Source organism: Capricornis sumatraensis, chromosome 4, assembly GCF_032405125.1.
Source record: "Capricornis sumatraensis isolate serow.1 chromosome 4, serow.2, whole genome shotgun sequence".
NCBI lineage: Eukaryota > Metazoa > Chordata > Mammalia > Artiodactyla > Bovidae > Capricornis > Capricornis sumatraensis.
The window spans coordinates 118269316-118291766 of record NC_091072.1 but is presented as its reverse complement, the minus strand read 5'-3'; the positions used below and the strand labels follow the sequence as shown (position 1 = coordinate 118291766).

At 48.2% G+C, this 22451-nt stretch overlaps 1 protein-coding gene across 1 annotated transcript; it reads left to right on the top strand.

Annotated features, from left to right (window-relative positions):
* Nucleotides 1-572: 572 nt before the first annotated feature.
* On the top strand, nt 573-12007 carry LOC138078714 (apolipoprotein L3-like). The gene is made up of 6 exons (XM_068971487.1): nt 573-603; nt 2401-2521; nt 6777-7215; nt 11509-11655; nt 11738-11841; nt 11938-12007. The coding sequence occupies exons 1-6, from the start codon at nt 573-575 to the stop codon at nt 12005-12007; spliced, it is 912 nt and encodes a 303-aa protein (XP_068827588.1).
* Nucleotides 12008-22451: the final 10444 nt, after the last annotated feature.

Sequence of the window (22451 nt, the reverse complement as noted above, 5' to 3'; positions counted from 1 at the left end):
GATTTGGATCAGAAAGACTCAGGTTCTAGTCCAGACTCATGTACCAGCGTGACAATTTGTCTCAGCTAAGTCTGAGTGAGTTTCAGGCACCTGCATGTCAAGGACACTGGATCAACGTTATCACTAATATTAGTTATTACCAATTCAAAAACACAGGTGTCCCAACCTCACTTCACTCCAGAGTATCACCTCCTATCTGTTCTCTGGTGTTATTGTTCCTATAGCTTCGCAGATGGCTGTCTCCTGTCTGATACCTTCTCCTTGTGCCCCAGCAGGAGAGCAGGACTCTGACTTGGCTTGGAAGGAGCTGTAGGAGGTGAATGACTTTTCTTAACTAACAACCAGCAGAGCCCAGGAGACAGACAGCCACACTGGGCTGGTGCCTGGAGGCAGTGGTGGCCGTCCCGGGGGAACCCACCAGAGAACTTGTCCCTCGCTGCTCCCTGCAGCCACTGCTCCCTCACAGTGGAGCTCACAGTCTCTTTTCTCTCCCCAAGGATGAGGTCACACCTCCTTCAGCCTGACGCAGACAAGGAGCTGAAGGGAGATCACTGAGAGCCCCTGCTGCCACCATGAGCTCAGAAAACATTGGACACTGCTCAGGTAGTCAGCTGCCTGTTCTCTGGAAGGTTCCTATGTGTGACCCAGAAGTGAGGGTGGTATTTCCAGGCTGCGTTAAACTACAGAGGAATCAAGAGCCATGAAGAGGATGGATAGGCATCGTTGAGCTTCCAAGGGAGACCGGGAGATTCCCTCACCCTGGGGTCTGCCCGCAGCCTCCTTCCCGGCCCTCTCCTCAGGGAGCCATGACCAAGGCGCTGACTTCCCGCCTCTCCCACCCCCAGCAAGTGACTCAGGACGGAGGCCGGGAGAGTGCGCGTGGAGCACGGACCGCAGATGGGTGTCCTCAAGGCCAGGCAGGCCTGGAGAGGAGGTCCTCCGGCATCACGGGAGCGTCTCCTGCTCTCCCCCTTGGCCCAAGCCTCCTCCCGCTCCCAGACGCTGGGCATCACCGCAGAAGCTGTTTCCTCCGGCTCTTCCCAGCCAGCATCCCAGCCGCTCTGCAAGGGTCGGTGGACCCTGCACTGAACCCCCGTCTGGCCTTTGCCGCCTCCCACCTGGAGGGGAGGGGTGATGAGGATCACATCTGGCTCCACCCCTCCTCCACCTGGTTGATCCCCTCCCTGCCCATCCTAGAGTCTGTGGTCAGAAGCAGGAATCCTCTCACATGGTAGTTTTACTCAATGGCGTGTGGCCCTAAAGTCTTTTTTGAAATTAGGTGACATGAGTTTGTAACGTTTTCTAAGTTTCATGTGCACCACATTATATTTCTACTTCTATACACGCTACTGCATTCTCACCACCAAAAGTGAGTTGCAAAGAATTCCCATTGTGCGCTATAGAGCAGAACGAACAAATCACAGGGGTTTTAAATGTAAAGAGGATTCAAAGTCTTGTCCAAGAAGTGTCTGACACTTGACCTTGGATTCAACCTCAGGGCTTTTGGCTCTGTGGCCTTGGGCTGTCCATTCTCCTGTCTGAGTTTCACTTGCCTCTTCTGTGAAATAAGGATAATGCCTCTTTGTGTGGATTTACCACGAAACACATTTGATATCAAGTCCCAGCCCACACACATATATATAGCCTGGCCACCAATATCTTACCTACAATTCCATAACCTCCAGATCCCTGAAATCACACAGCAATTTTGATAACTCATTGGGGAGTAATCCTACCCTGTAGTGATCTGAGGCTATTTATAGTCATTACATTCTTTATCCCATTTAACGTGAGTATTCAATTGTTTCATTGTCCAAACACGAAAGCATTCATTTACAGGGTGCTGCCAGTCTATTTTGGAAGTGGTAACTAACAAATCACACTTGCTCTTTCTTCTCTTTGTCTGTGTATGTTCAGTTGCTCAGTCATGTCCAACTCTTTGCAAATCGCATGGAATGCAGCTGCCAGCCTCCTCTATCCATGGGGTTCTCCAAACAGGAATATTGGAGTGGCTTGCCATGCCCTCCTTCAAAGGACCTTCCTGACTCAGGGATCAAACCCGCCTCTCTTACATCTCCCGCGTTGGCGGGCAGGTTCTTTACCACTAGAACTCCCTGGGAATCCCACCTATGACCTCAATTTACCTGGGAATCCCACCTAGGACCTCACTTCACCTAACCTCCTTACAAGCCCTATCTTCAGTAAGGTCACCAGGGGGTTAACTCTTCAACACATTTTGGGGGGTGTGGTGGGGCAGTCCATCCATAATCCTAGGTGACCTCACCAAGAGCACCCCAGATGACTGCTGCTCAGCAAGATGAATTTTAACTACTTTATACTCAATAACGTTTGTGTCCCACCACAAATTCTTCTAATCTTACTCCCTTTTCTTTCATCTAGATATTGAGATCTTTTTTGAAGAGGTCGTTGAATGTCTCTGGGACACACTGAGCAGAGACGAACTGCTACTCCTGCTGAATGAATTCCTGGAGAGAATTAAGGCTGAGGCCAGTTTGTCCAGGTAACCTGCACAGGTGCACCAGGAAGGTCACCCATGTCCCCCAGCACCAGGCTAGCTTCCTCCTGGCAGGAACGCCTCCTCCAGGCAGGACCCTATTGTTGGGGTCAGGGATGTTCCTTCTCAAGATCCCATCAGGAATGTTTCCTCCATGTCAGTTGCTGACAGTGAATGATTGTGGGTTGAGAAGAGATGAAACCTGCAAGGAAGGGCAGGTTATGTGACCTTGGACAAGTTACTGAACTGCTCTCAGCTTTAGTTTCTTCATCTTTTCATTTTTATTGTGAGGACACTGAGCTCATGCATGTAAAGTGCTTCCCATAATGACGGACACAGAGTAAGTACTCAATCAATAGTAACATTTAAAAAACTTGTTAGGAAGAGACAGGGGTCAAGGGTCTTCTTTCTGGTGAGGAGAACCAAGCAGACTTTCCCTTGGGACAAATTAGAGAATCCTGACACCACCATTTGTGTCCTGGGCCTGCCTACAGTCTTTTTATTCCCCATGTTAGGAAATGTACCAACCCTGCAGGGTCCTGCTGGCCCATAAGGCAGAGAGGCTAGAGAGGAACTGGAGGAGCTGGTGGGATCCTGGATCTAGCCCTGCCCAACTCTGGGCCTATGGGCTTAAGACTTTGAATCTCAGATCTGTCCTGTGTCCAGTGAGAACAGCAATTCAGTCTGATGGATCGTGGTGATGGCCTCAGAGTGAACTGAAGGGTCAGAGATGGGAAATCAAGTGCAATCATCTCGTCCAAAGGCCCAGGGAGGCCTGCACCAGGGTCAGACCCAGGAGTCAGGGTGGAGCAGAGGGTCCAGATTGGAGGACTAGTAGGCAGGCTTGGGCAGCAGGACCTGGACTAGAGTGAGGAGAGTGGGCCCCGAGGACACAGACCTGAAGGGGCCATGATGCTAGCAGAGGTTCCGGGAGTGGGAGGCGGGACATTTCTTTCTTCCCAGTGGGATCCCCTCATGCTGGGCTAGAGGGCCTTGGGTGACTGTGTCCTCCACACCCTGCCTGGGACCTGGCTTCTCCCTCCATCTGGGACCCTCTTCTAGTCTGTATGGAGCTGCCCTGACAGTGGGAAGGCCGTGTGGCTCAGTGAGCCCTCCAGGGTCACAGTGAGTGGCTGTGATTGTGTGTCATTTGAGGGATTCTGAGGACCTCACGCATCCGCAACAAAGAGGAAAATACTTCCTGCACCAGCCTTGCAAGTGCTGGTCTCTTCAGGCTCAGCAATTCAGATAGATGTTTCCTCAAGACTCTTGAATCTTTAGAGGCTCCATAAAGTTGCACAGGGGCGTAGGGTACAGGTATGTTAAGCTGTCGCCAGGTAAGGTGTGAGTTACGCTGGTGACCCCTGAGAGGTCAGGGATGCTAGGCACTGAAGGATGTCAGGATTCCAGCTATTTATTGCAGAGCGGAATTCAGGTTCCCTTCAGCTCCAGGACAGAGTCTGGGCAGGTTTCACACATGAAGCTTCCATTGTCCTCAGGACAAGTTACTGCCCTGGGTTCAGCGTGTGGCAGGACACAGAGAGCAGTGCCCTAGGGGTGCTCACCCTGTTTAAAAACAAATTGTGACGTTTTTAAAAAATGTTCATTTTGCCTGAAATATAACATCAAATAAATTGGGGTGTTGTCACAGGATGAGATTTCTAGAAAGCTCTGGGTTTGTGTCGATGTATTTTGCTTCTTTGTGCAGTGTCTGCAGTGCTCAATTTGTGTCTCTTTTCGTATTGTCGTAGTCTTTCATTTTTGTTAGTTGCCAGGAAATTAATTCGGTGTTAAAGAATTTTAAATGCATGACAACAAAAACCCTTTTGTGATGTTGAATGAGAATAGGACCGGGCTTCAATCTTTTATTTATTATCGTGATGCTTTATTGTCTATTCCTGTGATCTCTTCAAGAAAATTAGAGATACCAAGGGAACATTTCATGCAAAGATGGGCTCGATAGAGGACAGAAACGGTATGGACCTAACAGAAGCAGAAGATATTAACAAGAGATGGGAAGAATACACAGAAGAACTGTACAAAAAGGATCTTCATGACCTGGATAATCAGGATGGTGTGATCACTCATCTAGAGCCAGACATCCTGGAACGTGAAGTCAAGTGGGCCTTAGAAAGCATCAGTATGACCAAAGCTAGTGGAGGTGATGGAATTCCAGCTGAGCTATTTCAAACTCTGAAAGATGATGCTGTGAAAGTGCTACACCCAATATGCCAGCAAATTTGGAAAACTCAGCAGTGGCCACAGGACTGGAAAAGGTCAGTTTTCATTCCAATGCCAATAAGGCAATGCCAAAGAATGCTCTAACTACTGCACAATTGCACTCATCTCACATGCTAGTAAAGGAATGCTCAAAATTCTTCAAGCCAGGCTTCAGCAGTACATGAACGATGAACTTCCAGATGTTCAAGCTGGTTTTAGAAAAGGCAGAGGAACCAGAGATCAAATTGCCAACAACCACTGGATCATGGAAAAAGCAAGAGAGTTCCAGAAAAACACCTGTTTCTGCATTATCGACTATGCCAAAGCCTTTGACTCTGTGGATCACAAGAAACTGGAAAATTCTGAAAGAGATGGGCATACCAGACCACCTGGTCTGCCTCTTGAGAAATCTGTATGTAGGTCAGGAAGCAACAGTTAGAACTGGACATGGAACAACAGACTGGTTCCAAATAGGAAAAGGAGTACATCAAGGCTGTATATTGTCACCCTGCTTATTGAACTTCTATGCAGGGTACATCATGAAAAACGCTGGACTGGAAGAAACACAAGCTGGAATCAAGATTGCCGGGAGAAATATCAATAACCTCAGATATGAAGATGACACTACCCTTATGGCAGATAGTGAAGAGGAACTAAAAAGTCTCTTGATGAAAGTAAAAGAGGAGAGTGAAAAAGTTGGTTTAAAGCTCAACATTCACAAAATGAAGATCATGGCATCCGGTCCCATCACTTCATGGGAAATAGATGGAGAAACAGTGGAAACAGTGGCTGACTTTGTTTTTTGGGGCTCCAAAATCACTGTAGATGGTGATTGCAGCCATGAAATTAAAAGATGCTTACTCCTTGGAAGGAAAGTTATGACCAACCTAGATAGCATATTCAAAAGCAGAGACATTACTTTGCCAACTAAGGTCCGTCTAGTCAAGGCTATGGTTTTTCCTGTGGTCATGTATGGATGTGAGAGTTGGACTGTGAAGAAGGCTGAGCACTGAAGAATTGATGCTTTTGAACTGTGGTGTTGGAGAAGACTCTTGAGAGTCCCTTGGACTGCAAGGACATCCAACCAGTCCATTCTGAAGGAGATCAGCCCTGGGATTTCTTTGGAAGGAATGATGCTGAAGCTGAAACTCCAGTACTTTGGCCACCTCATGAGAAGAGTTGACTCACTGGAAAAGACTCTGATGCTGGGAGGTATTGAGGGCAGGCGGAGAAGGGGACGACAGAGGATGAGATGGCTGGATGGCATCATGGACTCGATGGAAGTGAGTCTGAGTGAACTCCGGGAGTTGGTGATGGACAGGGAGGTCTGGCGTGCTGTGATTCATGGGGTTGCAAAGAGTCAGACACGACTGAGTGACTGAACTGAACTGAACTATGATCATTTCCAAGCTAAAAAATTAAAAACTAATTATTAATATCCTGGCCTGTTGTCTCTGAGTACTCCCAGTGGTCAGACTAAATACCCTAGTGTCCAAACCCTCTGGAGCTCAGTGCAGATATTACATGACCCAAAGCCACCATCATATGTCACTTTGTCAGACTGTCTGGTGGCCAAAGACCCAGGCAGACAAGGACACTCCTATCTGCCAGAATATTTAGGGAACTTAGGGACCACTTCCCAGCAGCCAAGGGCAAAGAGCAGATTGACTCCTCACTACACACTAAGGCCCTTAAATGAAGGTTTTCTCCCCCAATCTCACTTCTGTTGGTTTCTCTATGTACTTTCCACCCTATCAGTCCTTTGGAAGTGATTGTATTGACCTGCCTCTGAGGCATCTTCATCAAATACCTCTCTTAAGACTATCTTAAAATGGCTTTTGCTTGTTTATTTCATGATTGAATAATGGAGTATCCATGAGGTACAAACATATGTTTAATGTTGAAAATAATTTACATTTGTAAAATTTTTCCCTTGTGATTTATAATAAAATCTCTGTGGTTTATGTAGAATAGATCTATTGAGCTTATTTTACAGACAAGCAAAGTGTCTTTCTTAATCCCTTGATGTTCCTTGTTACAGGGAAGAAGTGGAGGCATTATGTAAGTTTCTGAATGAGTTGAAGACAGACGTGGCTATGAAAGACCAAGAGAGATTCCAACAGGACCTGCTAGACAGGGAGAGGTTTTTAAAGGAGTTTCCTCAGGTGGAACAGGAGCTGGAAGAGAGCATAAGAAAGCTCTGTGCACTTGCAGACAGGGCTGACAAGTCGTACAGGGACTGTACCATCTTCAAGGTGGTGGCCAACTCCACCGGCACTGTGTCTGGTGTTCTGAGCACCCCTGGCCTGACTCTGGCACCTGTAACAGTAGGGGCCAGTTTGGCGCTCTCGACCACTGGGTTAGGGCTGGGAGCAGCAGCTGCTGTGCCCACTGTGTCCTCCAGCATCGTGGAACACTTTAGTAGGTCATCAGCAGAAACGGAAGCCAGTGGCCTGTTGTCAACTAGCGTCAAAGAAAAGGTGTCTGTGGGAGCTCGATGTCTGTGTGCACTTAGGATGGCTTTTCCTACAGCAAAATTCTACAAATCCATGCAAGGGGTTAGGAAACATGTCCATGCTGCGAAGCTGGTGAAAGACAACTCTCAGTTAGCAGCCCATGCTAAAATTTCATGAGCACTGGGCAAGTCTCTGTCCAAACCAGCAAGGAGGTAAATGAAGCTTTAAAAGGCATGGCTCTGGCAATGACGAAAAAGGCCTGGATCAGGCTTCGCAGGAATCTCCCTTCTAGTGGATGTGGGCTTCCTGGTAAGAGTCAGTGCACTTACGTGAGAGGGCAAAGACAGAGTTGGCTGAGAAGCTGAGGCAGCCGGCCAGGGAGCTGGAGGAGGAGTTGAAGGAGGCCATACAGACCTATGAGAGGCTGAAGTAAGGCCTGACTCCCCCACCCCCAGAGCAGTGCAGGAACCAGGGACACACGTGAGACCAAGGTTGAGAGCAGCTTGTTAGAGGGGAAAGGAGGGGAGACAGCACTGATGGAGCTGGGTGTTAGGAATCTGGTATTTCTGCAGCTGAGCACAGCAGGGGAGGAATGCATGCAGGTGGAAGAGGGGAGAGAGAAGGAAGGAGCCTGGGGCCTGGACCAAGGGGAGAGAGGGACTAGAGAGTGAGGGGAAGGGAGAAACCACTTATTTTGGACTAAAGAACACACTGACGGCAGAGTAGAGAGGCAGGGGAACTAGCCACGAGAGGCCAGGAATATGAAAGGCTTTAAAATGGGAGAAAGTCAGAGAGGAATGATAGTTGGGATCCAGAAGTAGCCCGGGCTCCTCTATCGCCCTCCCCAGGGCTTGCTGTCCCAGCAAGAAGAGTCTCCCCTGGTGGTGGTCTCCAGCCCTCCTTCTCCAGCATCAACCCACCTTTGATCCCAGCAGGTTTATATTAATTGGGCACTGACTTCTTGATGATGGTGGTGGTGGTGGTGGTGGCAGTGATGACTACTCAGTGGGTGGAACATTTTCGAGATGCAGGTGATGTTTGGGACCAGGATACACTGAGTGACTAATGAAGTTCCTATGAAATTCCAAATGCTGTGTGAGACAGAGGTTGATTTCAAAAAAAAAAAAAATTACAAAAGAAAGAAAAAATGACACCAGAGGGCAACAACAGAACTTTGTGGTGCATCAAGATCAACCGGCCTGGGGTGAAGAGGAAGCCTCTCAGACCCTTGGTTTCTTCTTCAGCTGTGAGTGAAGCTGGACAAGACACTTCAGGTTCCTTTGTCTTTCCCCACGTTTTGTTCTCCAGACTCTGGTTCAATAAATATGAGCTGATTCACTGAGGCTTCCTTGCATTGACTGAGGGGCTCAGCTGGGCTCCAGATGCCCGCCCTCCTTCCCCATGAGCCTGTCACCCAGGATCTCAGGAAGCACGTCCTCCATGGCTCCTCTTGCCTGCCTGCTGGGCTCCCATCCAGTCGTTTCCCTCAGACCCTGGAGCCCTCAGGCTCCATGGGATGCCCGGGGGCGCCCGTGTCATCTGACTTGGGCTGAGCATGGGGATACTCCTCCTCCAGCCCTGGGGACTAGGATGGACACGGGGCACCCATGGGTGATTGAGAGCAGAGGGCTTGTGTGCAGGTGTGAGAGAGGGGCAGAGAGAGAGCACACGCCTCACCCAGGCTGCCTCCACGTTTCACCAGGACTCCTGCAGGAGCTTCCCCTCTCCTCTTGGTCAGAGCCTGGACCTCAGAGGGTGAAGGTTGAGCTTTGGGACCTTGTTCTTTCTTATCATAAAGAGAATAATTTGTTTTGCTGGAGGTTCACAGGGATATATTGACCTGACATCAAGAAAAAAGGCTCTGACACCAAGAAGGTTGCAACAACTATCCAGGCCCCTCGCTTACCTTTCTCATTAAAGGGCTTTGCTGAGAGCTTCAGGAAGCTTGGGATTTTTAAGGCATGAGCCACCCGTCTCTTTGCATGGCCCTGCAATGAACCTTCGTCCGTTCCAAACTCCAACATTTTGCTATTGTTCGGCCTCATTGTGTGTTGGGAACATGGACTTGCATTCAATAAAGCAGGCAGCCCAAAGTATTCTGCCAGAGCCTCAGGTCCCTCGAAGCCAGAGGTGGACGCCAGGCTCACTCCATCCCCGGAGGCAGGACTGAGGGGCTGGGGAAAATGGGCAGGAAGGAGGGAAGGCCATGCTCTGACCCGGTCACCCATCTGGATTGCACCTGCCAGGACCTTCTGAGGAGCCTTCATGGAATGGCCTCAGACTCCTCCTCTCCAGGAAGGAAAGGGGGACATCTGGGTGTTGCTCTCACCCCCACAGGTCTGCTCCACGGGGCACCAACTCTCTGTGTTTCCATGTGGAGCATGTGAGCACCTAAGAGGCTCCCATCCCATCGTCACCCCTGTCTTGGGTGAGATCCCTGTGGTTCTGAGCAACGGAAGCTGAGTCTGGCTAAGTGAGCACAGAAGAGGGCCCACTGGAGGGAACCAGGGCAGTTCAGAGAGAGGAAAGAAGCCTCTAAACCTGCATAGTTCAGGAAGGACTGGAAGCAGGACAGGGCCCCCTGCAGAACCCCTGAGGCCCCTGCCAGCAGCGGGGGCTTAGGTCCAGGCACCTAGAGTCTCAGAGTCAAAATCCCAGGACACAGGAGAGCTTGGGTTGGGAGACTGTTTTCTTGGACCAATAGATCAGGCTGAAGGATAAGAAGGATGAACGGGTAATAAGGACCTGAACCCTGCGGGAAAGTCTCAGATCAAGAGCCTCCAGATTAAAAAAAAAAAAAGAGGCTCCAGACTGAGTGCTTCCTGGATGCACACGTGCCCTCTTCTCAGACCAACAAAATGAGTCTCCTCACCCTGTTCTGGGTCCAAGCATCCCACACACGACAGTAAGTGCACCACCTTTTCATACGGTTCGTACTGTTCATGTTCATGGGGTTCTTGTGGCAAGAATATTTTGGCCGCCTGATGTGAAGAGACGAGTCACTGGAAAAGAGCCTGATGCTGGGGAAGACTGAGGATTACTGACAATTCTGGAATTTTTGTCAGAAAATTGCCAATACTGGCAATTCCTTGGGGTTTTTTTCAGGCCAGAAGGGTAGCAGACTTATCAGAATTTCAGTCACTTCTATCTGTCCAAGAACTGCAGCGGCATTCAAGGGAAAGCCACAAAAAATGACTATCTCGTCCTTTGCCCATCATGCAATCTGTCTTTGGCTCTCCTCAGAATCTTCCTGCTCTGCTTCTCCCGAGCCCTCACGTGGCGGTTTTGCACTCTGTACTTCTGTGCTTTCTACTTTGTACCAGGTCTAGAGTGTGTGGTTGTTGCCTGCAGGAGAGTCTGCTTGTCAGGAGCTTGTCTGAAATGAGTTTTGAGCCTTACTTCTTTCGCTGACTTGCTGTGTGATCTGGAACAAGTCGCATCCCTGCCTTTACGTGTTTCCCTATCTACATAATAAAACAGTAACTCTGCCCCTCCTCAGAAGAATCACATGATAAAAAAGTAAATGAATTGCAAATGGCCAAGTGCTCTCTGATAGAATCATACCTTTCGCTCCTCCTGTCCTTCCACAGGCTCTCCAGGGTCCAGGGTGCCCCATGACCTCTATCCTAGGGAAGCAGGCCCTTACGGGGAGGGAGAACTTGGACCTCAGTGTTTCAGCCCGCCTCCCACCCCCTTCCCCTTGGACATAAATCAGGATGGTGAAGATCCCAACTTCAGAGTCAGGCCTGGGCTTCTATTTCTCTTTACATCACTGAGATCTCGGAGAAGCCATTTCCCTCTCCTTGATGAGGAAGGGTGCCCTTTGCCTCCTCCTTGATGGGAAACCCCCTGCTGACACAGTGCCGTTCACAAGCCTCATGTGGTTCTCGCCGTCTGCTTCCACATCTGGCCTGGCAACGCTTGTCCTCCTGCGCTTGCTCCTCTGGCTCCTAAGTATGTTAGGTCACTCTTGACTTTGAACTTCCTCTTTACAAAAAAGCAATCCTGTTTCTCCAGTCACCTAAAGCAGTGTTACCTGAGCCCCCGTGTCCACTGCAACCTTTGTGAGAAATGCACGTGGGCAGAGACGTCCACAGGTAAGGTCCTTCAGGGCTGAGTTTCTGCATTTCTCTGCAAGTCTGACTCTTTACCTGCTCCTTGCTGGCCCCCACCTGCCCCCTCTTGGCGCCCCCCTACCTCCACTCTCCCTGCACCAGGAGGAGGCTGCCCACGGATCATCAGGGCCAACCCCCACTCCAGGCCCCTCCCCTGCCTTGGCCTTGCTCCAGGGCTCCAATGTGGCCCCATGGTCAGCAGCCAGCTCTCATCCTCTGGATCGAAGCTCTGGAGCTCTGCAGCAACCTGTACCGCATCGGCCAGAGCAAGGTCTTCCAGGCCACCACGCTGGCCCACCTGGAGGAGGAGCGGGACCTGAAGATCATGGACATCATCATCAGCTTCCAGGCCTGCTGAGCAGCTACCTGGCTAGGAAGTGAGTCCCGGGACGCCCACACCTTGCTCGGGACCCCCAGCTCTCCTGTAACAGACGGCACTGAGGAAGCGGGGCCTGGGCGCCCTCATGCCGGCAGGTGTCCCCCACGGAGACCACATGGCTTTCCCTGCCCCCTGCTTCCTGGATTTCTGCCAGAGGTTGAAAGTCAGCAGGAGGGAGGGGTGACTGTGCTCAGATTTTGCCTCCAGGAAAACCCCTGGCCACCGCCTTTCCTCCCTGTGTGCCTCCTGTAGGGGAGACACCCAGAGCCGGCTGTCCCCAGAGGACCCCGAGCTCCAGGGAGGAGGCGCCCTTAAGTCCTGACAGCTCCTGTGGGGTCAGGGGCAGGCTCGTGCAGGACAGCAGGAGGGGCAGCTGCACGTTTGCGCCTTGACCCCTCTGTGTCAGTGCCTCTAGCCTGAGCCCTGAGTGCTGGGGAGAGAGCGTGAGAGTGTGGTGTTTGGATAGATGGATGTTTGCAGGACATGAGCTGCTGATATTCTTCTGCCCAACAACAGTGGTTTTCTGAGTTGCTTGAAGAAAGCCCCCACCTCTCCCCAGGCCATGGCTGCCTTATCTGCAAAATCAGATCAAATTCCTGGCCTTTGTTATGGGTGATTGTAAGACCAAATTGCAGTGTGTGGGCCTCATGGAATAACACCCATCACTGACTGTCCCTCAAAACCTGGGGGGAAGTGACCATGATGGCCCAGGGACATCTCTTAGGATGAAGCAACCCAATGGAAGATCAGGCATAGGCCCATTGCAGCCTCTTCTGCTTGGGGGCAAAGAAGAAAAAGTCCAACAGCAGTTGAGTTGTAAGACTCTCAGGCTGAGTTACCTTTTCTTCTCCATTTCTTTGTAAAACAGAGCCAGCACTCCTAGAGCTGACGTGAGATTCAACAGGAAAGGCATGGACGGTGCAGGCACAGCACCTGGCACTCGCTCAGCCCCCGTCCACAGAGGCTCTTTGCTCAGGAACCAAACGGAGGCAGGGCCAGCTCTCTGTTGTAGACTTCTCTGAGTCGCCAGGACACTGGTTTTCTGATAAAAGTCCTCCATTTGGAGAGAAAATATCAAGTTGTCAGATGGAGATAAGCCACGGGAGAAAAAGGCAGTGTGCTCTCAGCCCTCCCCACGAACTGCTGCGTCCACCTAATGGCAGTGACCACCAAGGCCAGGCTCCTCCTATGAGCCACTGGGACCAAAGACACTAGTTCCGTCCCTCCCAGCAGGGCTAAGTCGAGAGGGATCTGGTCAAAAGGGGTGGGAGGGGCGTGGACAGAGTGTCAGAGGAGTGGCCTGAGGCCCCTCACCCAGGTACCATGGGAGCAAGGCAGGGGACTGTGGACTCTACAGGGGAAGGTCCTAGAGGGCTTCTCAGAGGAGGTGATGTCAGATTTGGGCTTCGCTGCATGAACATGCTCTTCCAGGTGGTTGCAGCAGGTGACCCTAGCAGAAGGTCCTCTGTAAGTAAGTGCCTAGAGTCCGCATGGACGTGACACTCAGCAGCAGCAGTATGACCAGTATGCAGTGAGCAGGTGGCATTTTTTGTGATTGGGTCCCATGCTGGTGGCATGAAGGTGAATAAGGCAAGCAAGCTAGCGAGTGTGGGTGGGTAGAGAAGGCAGAGGGGGCTGGGAAGAAGCCTATGGGCTGAGGCCAAGGGCCTCACAGTGTGTGGGTGGCAGGTCTTTTTTCAAGGAGCACAGAGCAGGATGAAGTGAGCCAAGAATGACCTAGAATGTCAAGACTGGGCTTGTTTCTCTAAGGGGAGCAGTGGGAGGGTGGGAAAAGCCCAGGGTGGGGCCTGGTGGGCAGAATATTTGATGCAAGTGACTCAGAATTGAGTGTGTTCAATTTCCCTCTTCGGTTCTCTGGGTTTATCTGGACCCACAGGATGTGTGGTTTATTGCAGAGACACACAGCTTGTGGCTACACCTGCAACACTGAGAACAACTGGATCTTGTTCACACTCAGCCAGAGGAGATTCCTGGGTTATCAGGCAAGTAGGATCCCCACCCATCTCCTCATCCTCACAACCGCCTGAGAAAAGGATGATTGTCACTAGTTGACAGAAGAAGGAATGGAAGCTCAGAGAAGTGAGGTCATGGACGAGGCAGCAGGTAAGCAGGGGCAGAGCCTGCATGTGGAGGCAGGTGTGCTTGGCAGCTTCCTCCCACCCCTGGGCCCCTGGACAGCACAGAGGGAGGGTGACACCTGCTCAGGTGGGCTCAGCTTGGAAGATGGGCTCCTGAGACGAGACCCAACACCCCAGAAGGAAGAGGTATGTTGCAGGTGCTCAGCCCTTTGGGAAACTGGAGGAAATGGAGGGGGTGGAGGAGGAAAGAGGAGTCAGAGCCTCTCCTGCTGTGGCCTGGCCACCTTGAGGCTGCCCGCAGGTGCTCCACTGCAGCTGATGGAGGAAAGGGTTCCTCTTGAGATACAAGGAATCCAGGTTTATCCTCACCTTGTCTCTTGAATGCCTGCTCAGTGCCAGTCCCTGCGGGGGAAACTGAGGCCTGAGAGGAGAGGAACAGGAGAGCAAGTGGGGAGACGCAGGGCTTGCTACACAAGGCCCACATTATGATCCCGGTTTATAATTTTAAGACAAAGTCAAGCTGTGAACACATCAGTATAACAGGAGGGACATGGGCTTTGATCTATGTGTTTTACAGGCAAAAACAATGCTGGAAACTTTTGAGTTACTAAAACCATGTTCCCCCTCTCACATATCCATCTCAGAAAGTCAGAGTGGGCCTCCACTCTGCCCATGGAGAGCTGTGTGACCCTGGGCAATCACCTCCCCTGGAATTGTTTCTTCAGTTTCTTTCTCTTTTTTTAATCTTATTATTTAACTTTTTATATTTTATAAGCATATAGCTGATTAACATTGCTGTGATAGTTTCAGGTGGACAGCAAAGGGACTTGGCCATACACATACGTGTATCTGTTCTCCTACAAACTCCCCTCCTATCCAGACAGCCACATAACGTTGAGCTGAATTCCATGTAAACCAATACAGTATTGTAAAGTAAAAAATAATAATAATAATTAAAAAAAGATAAATGCACATCAAAAAGCATGTTTTATTTGTTGGAGGGGTGAAGAATGAGGGGAAAGGACAGATAGGGAGTTTTGAATGGACATGTATACACACCAATATTTAAAATGGATAATCTTCAGTTTCTTACTCAAATTTTTAATATATATATGTAAATACTTTTTTTTTAAATTTGAGTGTGTCAGGTGCTAGTTGAAACAAATGGGGTGAGTTGCTGCAGCATGTGGGATCTTAGTTCCTTGACAAGAGAGCAAACCCGTGTGCCCTACCTTGCAAGGTGATTTAACCACTGAACCACCAGGGAAGTCCTGTTACTTAAATTTTAAAAACTGGTTTGTCTTTTTCTGTGGATTTTAGTCTCTCTCGTGTGAATTTTCACCTTGTTGACTCTCAGTTCAGTTCAGTTCAGTCGCTTAGTTGTGTCCGAACTTTGCGACCCCATGAATTACAGCACACCAGAGCTCCCTGTCCATCACCAACCCAGACTCACCTCCATCGGGTCGGTGATGCCATCCAGCCATCCCATCCTCTGTCATCGCCTTCTCCTTCTGCCCTCAACCCCTCCCAGCATCAGAGTTTTTTCCAATGAGTCAGTTCTTCGCATGAGGTGGCCAAAGTACTGGAGTTTCAGCTTTAGCATCATTCCTTCTAAAGAACACCCAGGAATGATCTCCTTTAGAATGGACTGGTTAGATCTCCTTGCAGCCCAAGGGACTCTCAAGAGTCTTCTCCAACACCACAGCTCAAAAGCATCAATTCTTCGGCACTCAGCTTTCTTCACAGTCCAACTCACATCCTTACATGACCACTGGAAAAACCATAGCCTTGACTAGACTGACCTTTGTTGACAAAGTAATGTCTCTGCTTTTGAATATGCTATCTAGGTTGGTCATAACTTTCCTTCCAAGGAGTAAGCATCTTTTAATTTCATGGCTGCAGTCACCACCTGCAGTGATTTTGGAGCTCCCCAAAATAAAGTCTGACACTGTTTCCCCATCTATTTCCCATGAAGTGATAGGACCAGATGCCATGATCTTCGTTTTGTGAATGTTGAGCTTTAAGCCAACTTTTTCACTCTCCTCTTTCACTTTCATCAAGAGGCTTTTTAGTTCCTCTTCACTTTCTGCCATAAGGGTGGTGTCATCTGCATATCTGAGGTTATTGATATTTCTCCCAGCAATCTTGATTCCAGCTTGTGCTTCCTCCAGCCCAGCTCTCTCATGAAGTGCTCTGCATATAAGTTAAATAAGCAGGGTGACAATATACAGCCTTGATGTACTCCTTTTCCTATTTGGAACCAGTCTGTTGACTCTAGGTATTGCAAACAGTGTCTGCTGGTCTCTCCTTGTAATCTGACCTGGTTTATGGTGTCCTTTGCATGTTTTAATATTTAGAGGACAAATAATCAGACTTTCCTTTATGGCTTGTGGGATTTGTGTCTTGACTAGAAAGGTTTCCTCAGTCAATCTTATTATTGACATTTTTTTTCTAGAACTTTTGTAGTGTGTTCTTTCTGGCTTACACTTAGATCTCATTGGGACTTGGTGATTGATTGATTAGAAGCTTTTTCTTTCTTCCTCTTCCTCCTCCTCCTTCCCCTTTCTCCTTTTCTCCTTCTTCTCTTTCAAGCCGGACATATTTAATGGGTACTTTTCTCAGTCATGGAGCAGGAAGTGGCAGTCCACTCCAGTACTATTGCCTGGAAAATCCCATAGACAGAGGAGCCTGGTAGGCTACAGTCTATGGGATCGCAAAGAGTTGGACACGACTGAGCGACTTCACTTTTTCACTTTCTCAGTCAAGGTCTTCCCAGGTGGCGCTCGTGGTAAAGAACTCGCCTGCAAATGCAGGAGACATGAGAGATGTGGGTTCAATCCCTGGGTCGGGAAGATCCCCTGATGAAGGACAAGGCAACCCACTCCAGTATTCAGTCAAAAAGGAGCACACCCTTGCTTGTGTCTTCAAACCAGCCTTCATGGCAGTCAGGGTATGACTCCACTCTCTTCCCCCAAAGTCCCCAGCAGCAGTTAGGGAACAGAGAGCGGGAGGCTGGAGGGAGCTGGGCCCACAGCCACGCTTGGCCCTGGATTACAATATGGGGCGTTCTCTGTTAGTCTCTGATAAGCCACTTCCTGGAAAGGGTATTTCTGGGAAACAGGAGGACTTTGGAGAAGCCTGTCCCAGGCTTTGGAATGTCTGAATCAAGGGTCAGGCATGTATCAGATTTTAGATAAGTCCCATGTTTTCCCACAATTCTCTCTTCCTCTCCTCATGTAAAAATATCTTGGCTGGAGTCAGGAGACATGAGGAAATACAGGTGTTTCCTGCCACCTGAATGTATAGGGTTCCTATGAAAATTCTGCAAATCAAAATGGCATAGAGCATAGACAATCTAGGTCTCAGGTCACAGTTTATTGGCAGAGGCTAATCTTCTGGAAAGCAAGGGATGCCTGTAAAGGGAATACACTCAGAAATCTGATCATACTGTCTGTCGGAAAGAGCTTTTCATCCAGACAGATGGGGAAAATGTATGGAATTACTGTGCTGCAGGTAAAGCAGGGACTGTGCTGTGTCTTTGAGAAGCTGGATGTTTCATGACCCCATAAGGGGTCCCTCCACCTCATATTTTCACACTGTTCATGGGGTTCTCAAGGCAAGAATACTGAAGTGGTTTGCCATTCTCTTCTCCAGTGGACCACATTCTATCAGACCTCTCCACCACAACCCACCCCAAGTTTGGGTGGCCCCCAAACTAAGCATGACTTTGTTTCATTGAGTTAGACAAGGCTGTGGTCCATGTGATTAGATTGACTAATTTTCTGTGATTATGGTTTCAGTATGTCTGCCCTCTGATGCCCTCTGGCAACACCTACTATCTTATTTGGGTTTCTCTTACCTTGGGCGTGGGCTATCTCTTCATGGCTGCTTCAGCAAAGCACCGCCGCTGCTCCTTACCTTGGACGAGAGGTATCTCCTCACGGCAGCCCCTCCTGACCTTGAACTTGGAGTAGCTCCTCTCGGCCCTCTTGCTCCCACGCAGCCACCGAGGTGCAGTATGATAGGATACTGAAAGAGGAACTCCCCAGATCGGTAGGTGCCCAATAGGCTACTATTTCTGGAGAAATAATGCCAGAAAGAATGAAGGGATGGAGCCAAAGCAAAAACAACACCCAGGTGTGGATGTGACTGGTGAAAGAAGCAAGGTCCGATGCTGTAAAGAGCATAGGAACCTGGAATGTCAGGTCCAAGAATCAAGGCAAATTGGAAATAGTCAAACAGGAGACAACAAGAGTGAACGTTGACATTCTAGGAATCACCGAACTAAAATGGACTGGAATGGGTGAATTTAACTCAGATGACCATTTTATCTACTACTGTGGGCAGGAATCCTTCAGAAGAAATGGAGTAGCCATCATAGTCAACAAAAGAGTCCGAAACGCAGTACTTGGATTCAGTCTCAAAAACAACAAAATGATCTCTGTTCGTTTCCAAGGCAAACCATTCAGTATCACAGTAATCCAAGTCTATGCCCCAACCATTAAGGCTGAAGAAGCTGAAGTTGAACGGTTCTATGAAGACCTACAAGACTTTTTAGAACTAACACCCAAAAAAGATGTCCTTTTCATTATAGGGGACTGGAATGCAAAAGTAGGAAGTCAAGAAACACCTGGAGTAAGTGGTAAATTTGGCCTTGAAGTATAGAATGAAGCAGGGCAAAGGCTAATAGAGTTTTGCCAAGAGAACGCACTAGTCATAGCAAACACCCTCTTCCAACAACACAAGAGAAGACTCTACTCATGGAAGTCACCAGATGGTCAACACTGATTTCAGATTGATTTTATTCTTTGCAGCCAAAGATGGAGAGGCTCTATATTGTCAGCAAACACAAGACCAGGAGCTGACTGTGGCTCAGATCATGAACTCCTTATTGCCAAATTCAGACTTAAATTGAAGAAAGTAGGGAAAGCCACTTATTATTCAGTTCAGTTCAGTTCAGTTCAGTTGCTCAGTCATGTCCGACTCTTTGCGACCCCATGAATTGCAGCACACCAGGCTTCCCTGTCCATCACCAACTCCCAGAGTTCACTCAGATTCATGCTCATCAAGTCAGAGATGCCATCCAGCCATCTTATCCCCTGTCGTCCCCTACTCCTCCTGCCTCCAGTTCCTCCCAGCATCAAAGTCTTTTCCAATGAGTCAACTCTTCACATGAGGTGGCCAAAGTACTGGAGTTTCAGCTCTAGCATCATTCCTTCCAAAGAAATCCCAGGGCTGATCTCCTTCGAATGGATTGGTTGGATCCCCTTGCAGTCCAAGGGACTCTCAAGAGTCTTCTCCAACACCACAGTTCAAAAGCATCAATTCTTTGGCGCTCAGCCTTCTTTTCAATCAAACTCTCACATCCATACATGACTACTGGAAAAGCCATAGCCTTGACTAGACAGACCTTAGTCGGCAAAGTAATGTCTCTGCTTTTGAATAAGCTATCTAGGTCGATCATAACTTTCCTTCCAAGGAGTAAGCATCTTTTAATTTCATGGCTGCAGTCACCACCTGCAGTGATTTTGGAGCCCAAAAAACTAAACTCTGACACTGTTTCCACTGTTTCCCCATCTAGTTCCCATGAAGTGATGGGACCGCATGCCATGATCTTCGTTTTCTGAATGTTGAGCTTTAAGCCAACTTTTTCACTCTGCTCTTTCACTTTCATCAAGAGGCTTTTTAGTTCCTCTTCACTTTCTGCCATAAGGGTGGTGTCATCTGCATATCTGAGGTTATTAATATTTCTCCCAGCAATCTTGATTCCAGCTTGTGGTTCCTCCAGCCCAGCGTTTCTCATGATGTACTCTGCATAGAAGTTCAATAAGCAGGGTGACAATATACAGCCTTGATGTACTCCTTTTCCTATTTGGAACCAGTCTGTTGTTCCATGTCCAGTTCTAACTGTTGTTTCCTGACCTGCATACAGATTTCTCAGGAGGCAGGTCACGTGGCCTGGTATTTCCATCTCTTAAAGAATTTTCCACAGTTTCTTGTGATCCACACAGTCAAAGGCTTTGGCTTAGTCAATAAAGCAGAAATAGATGTGTTTCTGGAATTCTCTTGCTTTTTCCATGATCCAGCAGATGTTGGCAATTTGATCTCTGGTTCCTCTGCCTTTTCTAAAACCAGCTTGAACATCAGGATGTTCGCGGTGCACGTATTGCTGAAGCATGGCTTCGAGAATTTTGGGCATTACTTTGCTATCATGTGAGATGAGTGCAATTGTGCAGTAGTTTGAGCATTCTTTGGCATTGCCTTTCTTTGGAACTGGGATGAAAACTGACCTTTTCCAGTCCTGTGCCCACTGCTGAGTTTTCCAAATGTGCTGGCATATTGAGTGCAGCACTTTCACAGCATCATCATTCAGGATCTGAAATAGCTCCACTGGAATGCCATCACCTCCACTAGCTTTGTTCGTAGTGATGCTTTCTAAGGCCCACTTGACTTCACATTCCAGGATGTCTGGCTCTAGGTGAGTGATCACACCATCCTGATTATCTGAGTTGTGAAGCTCTTTTTTGTACAGTTCTGTGTATTCTTGCCACCTCTTCTTAACATCTTCTGCTTCTGTTAAGTCTATACCATTTCTGTCCTTTATCGAGCCCATCTTTGCATGAAATGTTCCCTTGGTATCTCTAATTTTCCTGAAGAGATCTCTCGTCTTTCCCATTCTGTTGCTTTCCTCTATTTCTTTGCATTGATTGCTGGAGAAGGCTTTCTTATCTCTTCTTGCTATTCTTTGGAATTCTGCTTTCAGATGCTTATATCTTTGCTTTTCTCCTTTGCTTTTCGCTTCTCTTCTTTTCACAGCTATTTGTAAGGCCTCCCCAGACAGCCATTTTGCTCTTTTGCATTTTTTTTCCATGGCAAAGGTCTTGATCCCTGTCTCCTGTACAATGTCAAGAATCTCATTCCACAGTTCATCAGGCACTCTATCTATCAGATCTAGGCCGTTAAATCTATTTCTCACTTCCACTGTATAATCATAAGGGATTTGATTTAGGTTATACATGAATGGTCTAGCGGTTTTCCCTACTTTCTTCAATTTAAGTCTGAGTTTGGCAATAAGGAGTTCATTATCTGAGCCACAGTCAGCTCCTGGTCTTGTTTATGCTGACTGTACAGAGCTTCTCCATCTTTGGCTGCAAAGAATAAAATCAATCTGATTTCGGTGTTGACCATCTGGTGATGTCCATGTGTAGTCTTTTCTTGTGTTGTTGGAAGAGGGTGTTTGCTATGACCAGTGCATTTTCTTGGCAAAACTCTATTAGTCTTTGCCCTGCTTCATTCCGCATTCCAAGGCCAAATTTGCCTGTTACTCCAGGTGTTTCTTGACTTCCTACATTTGCATTCCACTCCCCTATAATGAAAAGGACATCATTTTTGGGTGTTAGTTCTAAAAAGTCTTGTAGGTCTTCATAGAACCGTTCAACTTCAGCTTCTTCAGTGTTACTTGTTGGGGCATAGACTAGGATTACCGTGATATTGAATGGTTTGCCTTGGAGACGGACAGAAATCATTCTGTCATTTTTGAGACTGAATCCAAGTACTGCATTTTGGACTCTTTTGTTAACTATGATGGCTACTCCATTTCTTCTGAGGGATTCCTGCCCACAGTAGTAGATATAATGGTCATCTGAGTTAATACTCACCCATTCCAGTCCATTTTAGTTTGCTAATTCCTAGAATGTCGACGTTCACCCTTGCCATCTCTTGTTTGACCACTTCCAATTTCCCTTGATTAATGGAACTGAAATTCCAGGTTCCTATGCAGTATTGCTCTTTACAGCATCAGACCTTGCTTCTTTCACCAGTCACATCCACAGCTGGGTATTGTTTTTGCTTTGGCTCCATCCCTTCATTCTTTCTGGAGTTATTTCCCCACTGATCTCCAGTAGCATATTGGGCACCTACTGACCTGGGGAGTTCCTCTTTTGGTATCCTATCATTTTGCCTTTTCATACTGTTCATGGGGTTCTCAAGGCAAGAATACTGAAGTGGTTTGCCATTCCCTTCTCCAGTGGACCACATTCTGTCAGACCTCTCCACCATGACCCATCCATCTTGGGTTGCCCCATGGGCATGGCTTAGTTTCATTGAGTTAGACAAGGCTGAGGTCTTAGTGTGATTAGATTGACTAGTTTTCTGTGAGTATGGTTTCAGTATGTCTGCTTTCTGATGCCCTCTTGCAACACCTACCATCTTACTTGGGTTTCTCTTACCTTGGGCATGGGGTATCTCTTCACGGCTGCTCCAGCAAAGCACAGCTGCTGCTCCTTACCTTGGTTGAGGGGTATCTCCTCACCACCGCCCTTCCTGACCTTCAACGTGGGCTGGCTCCTCTAGGCCCTCCTGCACCCATGCAGCCCAGGTATGACTTAAATCAAATCCTTTATGACTATACAGTGGAAGTGAGAAATAGATTTAAGGGACTAGATCTGAAAGATAGAGTGCCTGATGAACTATGGATGGAGGTTTATGACACTGTACAGGAGACAGGGATCAAGACCTTCCCCATGGAAAAGAAATGCAAAAGAGCAAAATGGCTGTCTGAGGAGGCCTTACAAATAGCTATGAAAAGAAGAGAAGCGAAAAGCAAAGGAGAAAAGCAAAGATATAAGCGTTTGAATGCAGAATTCCAAAGAATAGCAAGAAGAGATA